The 10496-nt window shown below is 36.8% G+C and overlaps 1 protein-coding gene across 1 annotated transcript; it reads left to right on the top strand.

The window, feature by feature from the left end:
* Nucleotides 1-903: 903 nt before the first annotated feature.
* On the top strand, nucleotides 904-7055 carry RGS13 (regulator of G protein signaling 13; the record flags this gene model as incomplete). Its single annotated transcript, XM_082002744.1, is given in 5 exon segments — nucleotides 904-1127; nucleotides 3180-3241; nucleotides 5017-5183; nucleotides 6858-6977; nucleotides 6981-7055. Coding segments are annotated over 5 exon segments (648 nt in total).
* Nucleotides 7056-10496: the final 3441 nt, after the last annotated feature.

Here is a 10496-nt window from a genome sequence, read left to right on the forward strand (position 1 = left end):
ATTTGTGTGTGGTTTTTGCTTGTTTTTATGGGTTGGGTTTTTTGATTTTTTTTTTAGACATACATATTCTTGACTGCCTCATTCCTACTAAAAAACTACACCCTTCCTTATGGATATCATCTCTATATAAAAGCAAGTTTCACGTGAATTTTTAACAACTTTTAGATATTTGCTGGACAAATATCAATGTTCATCTCAAACATTTAACAAGTTACTCAGCATTGTCCAGTTTACAATGAGCTCTGATCCCTGATCCAGGTCACCCTGAACTTTCAGGGAAAAGATTCCTGGTTTCTTTTGCTTTGTGTCAGGCTCAGACTTATAAAATCTGTTCAAAATTGGAAAAGAGAATTATTAACACTTTGTTAATAATGTCACAAAAATATATTTTGGTCTAATGCTTCAGCCATGACTCCAAGATTAAATGCATAAGAATCCTGCTAGGACCGGTTGCAGTGCTATAGGGAGACCGAATTATAAGTGCAGTTTAAGATAGCCAGAACTGAGCACAGCAGGTTTAAAACTCACATATTTTCCATGTTTAGGAGAATGAGTCCAAATACTTGAATTCAAGATATTCAGAGCAGAAGAAAGTGGGATCAGTTCTAAGTAAGTAACAATAAGATTGTTACGTTCTGCAGTACATGCAGCTGTCTGAGTACAAGAAACAAATCTCAAAATTCACAGTGGCAGTTTTCTTTGCAAGCTTAAGATCATGCAAAAGTGTGACATCTTCATAACTGCCCTGGGTGACCATCTTCGTATAGCCAATTCCTTTACAGTACATGAAGTGCAAACTGGCATTTCTCTAGTGGAAGGTAGGTGTATCCCCGTGGGAACTTCTTTTGTATTAAAAAGGCATAGGCCTAAACTAATCCCTAGATTAAGTGCAGGTTTGGGACTATGAAGAATTTGAAAGCCCAATATTTTGGGTCAATCCTTCAGAAGAATTCAGACTGTTCGCAAAGGTTGAATACACACATGGATAAGAGACGTAGCCAAGCGCCATTGGCAAGTCCTCAGCTGCCACCAACTGGAGGCCAGTGGAGGCCAACCATGGCTAGAACTTTGGTTGACATGTCACACCAGGGTGGTGAAATGCTTCCATCCAACACACCTGCCAACTGGTATCAGGTCATACTTGGTATTGATTTATTCATTGGATAGAAATGTGTCCTTCACAGCAATACTGAGGTGTGTCTGATGACTCCTGAAACTGCCATTTGGGTGAGGTTAAGTGGCAGAAATCCAGACACCATTTCCAGAAGTGCCTCCTGCATGAGGACTTCTCTCCCACACACCAGTGTCCAGGGAAGCCCCCCCACACTGGAGACTGTACAAGAAGTGAACGATAACTCCCACAAGACACTACAACAGCATTTTCCAATTTAAACTTTGGACTCCCAGCTATAAAGCCTTAATTATTTTTGGAGACTATTCAATTTTTTTTCAGTGTAACATACACTCTTCAGAAAATTCAATCATGTTGCAAATCAGTGCAGCAACAAGTATACTGTAAGCACAGCAGCTATGAAAGTGGCATTAATACAGATCCTAATAACCCATGTTCATATTTCCCTTACCGCCATTCATATTTTCCTGATTTTAAAAGTAAAAAGGTTTTCCCTTGTGTCAGCTCCCCATCAGGCAGCATTCTTTCTGCTTCACGGATTAATGCTAAAGACAAATAATCAGAAAGGGAAATAAGATGGGTCTGCTGATGTTGCTCGGTGAGACAGACAAGATTGTCACTTGTTCTATATACAAGCACTACTGCTGACATCGGTGAAAAGCTATCTGCGTCAGTAACAGTGACTGTGACTCAGAAGCAGCTCTTAAGGAAAAAAAAAGCATTCAAAGGACTAGAGTCTCCTTCCCTGTAACCATATGCTTCATGAGTTATACAGAGGATGCCCATAGCTCAGGAGAAGAAAAAAAAAGTACCTTTTACTGTCAAGAGTTACTAGAGAGTTATTGACACCATAATTTGATAGTGGTAAAATATCTATTACTATATATTCTCTGATCAGATCAGACTGATCAGGAAAGCTTGACAAAATAATCAGCAAGTCAGAGAAAGAAAGAATTATATGAAGTTAAAAATACATGGGTGATCACCAATTAAAAATCAACAAAGTTACTCATGGCTGTTGTGCAGCAGAAATCTATGAAGCATCACGCAGCACTTACAAAGCCAATTTTGCTTTTAATTTAAATTTAAAAACTTCTGTGACATTAAGTAGCAGTTGTCAAAATTGTAGCTCATATGAAAACAAAATACTCAGTGAGAAGGGATCTCTTCCCAACTTTGGCTGACGCATAATGGAAAGCACCCACTGGAATACATCCTGTGTGTTTTCTTCACTAATAAGCATAAGCATTTTTTCCAAGTTACCAGCACTGATGTCCTATAACTGCAAAGCTTAAAAAAATTCAGTCTGTGTAAATGGAACAGTTGGCCCTCAAACATTTGTTTTGTTAAATTGTTTAGTCTCTCACCTCACTACTTCCATACTCTTTCACAAAATCAGGCAGGAGACTCCTACAAGCTTGTGAAATTATTGCTTAAGAGCAGCGAACATGAAAGAAAAAAAATCCAATTTTAGTCACCTCTAAGAGCTGTCTAGATTAGTAATAATGTGTCATGCTGCACTGTAAGCAACTGGAGAGAGATAGTGGTCCCTTACAGCTAAGATAGCATTAACCTTTCATTATTTACCTTGTATTCAGAGCTTATATTCAGCTGACAAGTCAACTTAGATGTTAAAGACCTTTAACTATTACAAATAAAATCTTGAGTCCTTAAAGACTTTGCTACTGAATACAAACAACAACATTTCATAAGCTATATAATGATTTCTGTCCCAAAGAAGTTGCTAAATATAAAAAGCTAGTACTTTTCTTGCGCTTCTGCTAAGCACAATTTAAATAAGTGAATGCCATTTCCAGAGGAATTACATGGGAGCATCTTGAGATGGAACTGTATTTGTTAGAGCAAGAAAAATATTTGCTTCAGCATAGTAAGCACAAGATCTAGGACACACAGAAAATCTTTGTAAATGTAAGTTTCATATAGATATTATTTAAATTAGGGGACAGATTTTCAATAATGTAATTTCATTTAATTTTTTATGTTTTGAACCACAGCTAATCCTACAACAATCTCCTTTTTTTCAAAGGGTGTCTTTGGAGGAAGTGTTACAATGGTCCCAGCCTTTTGAAAAGTTAATGACAAGTAAATGTAAGTAACTGTATGGTTGTATCCCAGACAGATTACCGAAAAAAGTTCCCATGAAGCAAAAGTCAGTCATGCAGTATAATGTACACTGTCTTATATTCAACTAATGAAAAACAACTTTGTGTGACATGCTTAGCATGATTCACAATGAAAATAAATATAGCATGCTGTAAATGCAGAAATGGAAAGTTTGGGAAAGCAATCACATGTAATTCTTTTAAAGACAGGTTCATCTGCCATATCCCTAGTCAGAGCACTGTACAGCAACATATATTAGAAGTGAAAGAAAAAGTTTCCCAAAAGACCTGGGAAATCCTGTGTATGGCAAAGACACCACAGCTAATGGTACATCTATACAGTGCATTGCCATGGAACTCAGACCCTCATCTGAGGTATGGGAAGAGCTGTAGCTGCAGTAGCAAATCTGAAGTTTCCCACTCCAGCATCACCCTGCCTCATTCTGGGCTCAGAGCTCTCTCACATTTCTTATATGGCTGGCAGTCTGGAAAATCTCTGCTGGATTAATTTTTCGTAAATATTGATGAGAAAGTCATGTACAGAGTTATATCACAGCACAACATCTAAAAATTATTCCTAAGGGCTGGCATTATTTTCAAACTACCAACAAACAACAAAGAACGAGATTAACAGTCTGAATTTGTAACTATAAAGAAAAAAATTTTGCCATTAAAATCTTTATGGCAAACAACCTAGTACATTACAGTTTGCAGGAAAAGCACAGGGAGAAAGTGCACAACAGAAAACATTTAAGACACAAAATTATAACACAAGCAGCAGGCATGGATGCAATCACCATTACTGCCAGATGACAGGCAGTGCTCAATGTCTTTAGAAATATGAAAGCCCAGAGTGCTGCAGCAGCAGCTTTTTTAAATAAAGCACTTGTAGATCCCAGCAGTACTTGGATGCCGGCCTTCTTAGAATACATCATTCACTGTACTGAGATAGCACTATTCATTGATTTTGAATTCATTTAGAATGCCTAATGACATCAGAAAACCCAAAGGTGTGCTCACATGAAAAGCCAGAAACTCTAAAGCCAATGAATTTTCAGCTTACTATGAAAGGTAGGCAAAGTATTTGCCTACCTTAGGTTTTACTCTGAAAGTACATCTTACAACTGCAAGTACCGTTCCTCAAGTGCTAACACCGAGGGAAGCCTCAGAAACACTCTCCTCGCGAGACACATTTTAGCAACTCTATCGCCTAATCCTGTACAACACAAGCCTAATGACATGACAAAGGCAGTCTCAGAAATTTAATCTTTGCCAAGATTCCCCTGATTGCTGCTGTCAAAGTCCCTTGCCAGGTGTTTCAAAGACATCCTCAGGTGCAGAATCACTTAACTGCTGAACAGACTATTCTTTTAACTGCTTTACTTCAATCAATTACAGCAGCAAGAAAAAAGTTATTTCCTTTTTTGCCAATTGCCTTTTTCCCCCCAAATTCTTGCACCAAGAAGGTATTTATTTTTTTCCTTCAATCATGATTATTTGATAATACTTAGATATCTTCTATAAAAACACTAGAACTGGAATTTAAAAATAAGTGTCAGTTTTTAGAAAATGTTGAAGTGTAGGGCTCTGGGGTGAGTTAGTGTGTTTAATTCCCCACTTTGACATAATCTGATAAGAATATTTATAGGTGTACAATCAAGAATTATACTGCCTTGTAAATGTCCCTATTGCCTTCAAAGGGCTCTAAAGGTAAGGCATGGTATACGTGGTATATAAGTTTGGCTTCTGATATATTTACAGATGGGCCTATAATCTACAAGACCTACTTGAAGACAGAGCACAGTGATGAAAACATAGAATTCTGGCTTGCTTGTGAAGCTTATAAGAAAATCACATCACAGAGGAAAAGGATTTCCATGGCCAGGAAACTTTTTAGAAGTTATGTTCGACCCCAGGCTCCCAGTGAGGTGACATACAATAACATGAGCTCTTTATTTCCTCTAACAGAAATGCCTGATGTGTAAAAGCAAAAAATGCCTAGCACCTCTTATATTAAAGGGAGTGAAAAATGTTGGTATTCATCCCCCCCAAACTCTTTTTGCACCCAGAATTTTAATACTTGCCTTCATATCTTGTCCATAGGCAAATCTTTCAACTACATCTGCCAAGCATACAGGCAAAAGGCACAACTAGATTAAGAACCAAATTCTAGGATCTATTTTATTCTTTTTAGCGTCTGATCCAGGGGCCATTAATATCACATCAATAGATTTTGGATTATGTCATTGCTACATGTATATATTACTGTGGTCTTTGCAAGAGTAAATATAAATGAACAAAGTAAAAACCTCTACCCAGTGCTGTCATCCCCTTTGTGAAACAGGCTAAAAGAAAGCTTCCAAGACAGGTTAATTATTTTCTGCTTCTAGCAGCACAGGATTTAGGGAAACAGAGCAGGTTTGTATGCAAGATGTTTGAGAGTCTTTTTTTTTTTCCTGACAAACAGCTATACAAAAGAGTCGTTTCTGCTCAGCATGCTCTATGACCTTTAACTATCCCTGTTTATTATTCTCTTTGCAAAAATAAGCCAATACTGGCTTTTACTGCTGCTGCCTCTGGCAGACTGACATAACTGGAAAAAAAAAAATCAAGCTAGATTTTCTGGTTTATGCATAACAATAAAACTATTATAGACTCTCAAAACGCAGCCTCCCTGTTGACACTGAAGGGCAAGCCAAAACTACTCAGCTGGATTCCCAGATGTTGGCCAAGAGCAGTTGCTGCTTTAAAGGACTAAACCACTCCCACTAATCCAAAACTTGAGGAAATTTGAAGGTTCCCTCTGTTGGTTTTAAATGCCAGTTGGAAAGACAATGCATTTTTCTGTTTTTTTTTTTTTTTCCTGGTTTATTTTATTTTTAGTATGTGTGGCTATAGGAAACTCAGCAAGACATTTACATTTCCAAAAAAGAAGTGTCAATATTGCCAACCACAAATTCATTAATCAGAAGTAAGGGCTTAAATCAGGACAGCTAAAAATAAGCTGTGTAATTTTTTTCTAAAATAGTATGTAGCTGAAGCTTGCGATTGGCCACCTGGTTTCTAGGTCTTCAGGACACACCGATTTAACATTTTCTTGATATTCACTAGTACCACAAGAACTAGGTACCACTCTAAAAAGGGTAGATGCACTTGAGGATTTTTAAAACTGTTTATATTCAAATTTCAGCAGAATTTAGAAAGGTGCAACTCAAATGACTCCTCTGAAAGAGCAAGATCTCAACCTATGAAAGACATTAGCACTAATGCCACATCTTTAGAGATCTCCTCTCAAGCACTGGGCCTCTGGTCCCCAAGGGAGCAAGCTCCCTACCCAGCCACTAACATAGCTGTTACTAAATCAAACACCAAAAGAGGAATAAATCAATCAACTAAGATGATGGGTTTTTCTGGCGTTATCCACGTCCAGAGAAATCCACTCCACTAGAATCACTGTTTTTGGGTAGGTGCTGATTTTAGATTACAGGGTATGTAAAGAGATAAATAAAAAGACATTCAGTACCAGTCCCCTAAATTCAATCTTCCTTACCCTTCCTTTGCATCTATTCAGTGATACTTAGTAATGTCATTTTATGTTTCATATTAACATTGACAGTCCTGCAAGAAAAGTGATTATAAGGAGTGTTCAAGAGCCGACACAGTCATGTTTTGATGAAGCACAGAAAATAATTTACCTGCACATGGAAAGAGATTCTTATCTATGATTTCTTGAATCAAAGTTATATCAAAAACTCAAATGCAGCCTTCAAACTAATGGCAATAATTCAACAGTAAATTGAAGAGAAAGGTTGAAAGTTTAGAAAGGTTTCTTCTGGCATGCAAATGTTTAAGATATAAAGTAGACAGGAGAAATCAGGCCATAGACAAATATTATTATTAATCTGCTAAACTGTTCTGTTGATGTTATAATAGATGAGGCACTATCTCCCCCCTTCCCTTTCTTTGCTGGAGACTTCTGATTTTGTTTTCTTCTTCCCTCAGTAAAGCCCATAAAAACTAGTGAAAACTAAGTATAAAAGTTTCAGCCATAAATTATAGCCTAGGGTTCTAGTCTTTTACTGATATTTGACAACTCTAATAACATTTTCAGTATATTCTTGTTTTGAGAGATCAGAAATAAAATAGTTTTGCTGCTAGGCAGTATGTTTATTTAGCTATAGGTCACAGAAGAAAAAAGATCTGCATTGCTGCATTTACTTTGTTGTTGTCGTTTTATTCTTATTTTCTTTCAAAGAAAAAGATGATAAATTGTAAAGGACAGCTGTTTGCTTAATCTTAAGCTATGAAGTGCAGTATTCATATGGTGTAGTCAATTTTACACTGAATTACGATGTACACCACATTCTATGAAGGCACTTGATCTACTGTATACTATAATGCTACCACTGTTTCCTGAATTTATCTCCAGTGATAAAAGTCATTAGTATTTTGCCTTTTTTTCTGGGCATGGACACACACACACATATATATATAGCTTTCCCTTCAGGCACCCTAATAAGATATAAGCAGACCTGACATTTAAATATCATACTGTAAACACAAACAGGTCTGTACCTCACATAAGCTGTAAAAGACAACTTGCTGATTCATTGATAAGTATCAAAGTACTCTGGTTTACATTCAAAAACCAATCTGACTTCTGAAATTTCATTAAAAATGGAATATCTTAATTCTTTTAAAGGACTTCAGCATAGACACTAAAAGCATAGTACATCAGGGACCTTTCTAGCATCTTCTCAAGCTACATTATTCCAAGGAATACAAGAACAAGTCATTCTGACAGCAGCCCCATAAACCCCAAGAGCACCACACTGATCTTCTGGGATGATTTCAAATGAGAAATGAAATATTCATTCAGTTGGATACATTTACATGACTGAGGTTACTTCAACCATGTTGCCAGTTCATGATTTTTAAGGGTTTACTTTAAGCTGTAACTTTGCTGCCTAGTTTAAAGAGGCAATTTTTGTGCCAATGTAATAAATCAGTCTCACCTCTGTTTGGAAAGCTTAGTCTTTCTATGGGAGGCTCACAGCAGTTTGTTATGGGGCTTACTTATCCACAGTAAGTTTTTGTTCTCACTGAGAACCTCCCTTATTTTTTCAATGTGAATATCTAAGCCTTTTCCTTAGAAGGCAAGCATGAAAACATAGGTCAGTGCAGACAGTGAACAAACAATTGCGTTTCACATTTGTGGCATCTATCTTGTAGTGAGGTGAAACTATAGATGTTCTTTTAAGATGTTCCTCTTGCCAGTGTAACAAGATATTATATGTGAATGTATTTTAAGGTACAGTCTTAATACCTCTTAAAAAAATAATCATTGTTTAGGGCCTCTGAGCAGTGGTATTATTGTGGGGCTCAACATAGGTTACATTTGTGAAGAGGGACAGTGATTTATTGATGAGAGGTAAGCACGTTTATCAACAGCTACCAAATGCATAGTATGATGTTTGGCTTTGTAAGAAGTTATATTGGTAAATTGTAACTGTGCATGTGTGCTCTAATGCCAACGTGTGAACTACCACATGTTGTAAGAGACCTTGTTGTAACTTACCATCAATTACCTAAGGCTCCACAAACACTTCTTAGCCATCATTTTTTATGAAATTCTCAAGCTAGAATTTATGTGCATGTCTAAAGCAGAGTACAGAGCAAGTCTGAGCATAATCTACACTAGTACAGAAATCTATGGTAACTTCAGTGTCGTAAAAGAGACTGTTAGTATAGCAGAGAATCCTTTCCTTTTACTGACCCCATAAAAGGATTAGAATACAAATGTGTGAATATTCAGCTTGTAAAACCACTCTCCGCAAGCAAGGACTCCGTAGGAAATCCAGCTAGGGATAGTATAGCTTTTGGTGGTGTTAACTTCTGATGTATGTACATTGTACTTTGGTTTGATTGATCCTGCAGATGCCACAGCCTCACAGCAGAGAGAAACTGTTAAAAAGCAATTCCCGCAGGGAAGCAGATCTGTAACAGAAGCCAGCCTGAGCAGAGGGAAAAAACAAGCAAGGGATTACACTGTGAAAAGCCTTCCCATTTGTGTTAGGATTAGAAATTCGGAAGAGCTAGATATTGGTCTCTGAGCGGAAGAGGCTTGTAATGACCAAGGACAATACCTCTCCTTAAACAGGCTTAGCATGCAGTCTTCTGAACAGGTTACACAAAAAGCGTGGTCAGGAAGTGTATTGATATACACAGAACCTTTCTCCCTGCAGAAAGGAGACTATCCAGAAGGAAAGTAAGTCATCCACAGAGAATGTGCAGAGAAATCAGAGGGACTTACAAACACATTTTTATGGCATGAAATGTTTAACATTTGTTTTGCTAACAGGTCATGAGTCTAGCAACCCTTATTGCTGGCACACTTGTTAACTTTATATTTTCTTCTAGAAATAACTAAAAGTTTTTTTTTTTAAGTTGGAAGAAGACACCATCCTTTTCCCAAAATAGAGTTATTGTTAACAGGTAGAGATCTTTCTCTTGCTTGATTTTTCTTTTGTGTTACCAGATGTGTGACAATAACAGTGTATTTCCTCAGGTCACATGATTCATAAAACAGTAACTAATGGCAGGAGCAATAACAAATCACTGCTTTTAACATTTTCATTAACAGCACTTCAATGAGCTCCGGTATACTTTCCACTGGCAGACAACACTAAAAGGCATTTGCTCACATTAATCATTCAAAGCTACTGTTAAGAAAGATAATTTTAATACAGCTAAACTGGCAGAACTCTCTTTCTTCACTTATTTACTTAAGAATTAAAAAAATCAAAACAATGGCAATTCATCAAACATTAAATTTGGCAAGATAAAAATTTAGATTACTAAAACTAGTACAGCAATTAACTGTATCCAACTTTGGGAACCGTTGACCTACTGAGGTTCCCTTAAAAAAACCCATACTGGACAGATAGTTTGGGGGTTTTTTTTGTTTGTTTTTAAGAGCTGCCAATTAGATGATTTTTACTTTGTAAACATGAGCTGTGTTGGCCTATTTTCTTGACAAAAGTGATTAAATTCATACTCTATTGTTATACTGCTGTTTTCATGAGTTTTTCATTCACTTTTGGTGTCTAGGTGATAGGGTAGAATAACAAATGCAGATTGCATGTCAGGTGTAAAACACAAAATAAAAATCTGCTTATAATTAGTCAAAACAAAACTGTACGAATAGCATAGCCTAATCTTTTCTTTACAGATGGGTAGTA

The sequence above is a fragment of the Phaethon aethereus genome (assembly GCF_964289735.1).
Source record: "Phaethon aethereus genome assembly, chromosome: 8".
Taxonomy (NCBI): domain Eukaryota; kingdom Metazoa; phylum Chordata; class Aves; order Phaethontiformes; family Phaethontidae; genus Phaethon; species Phaethon aethereus.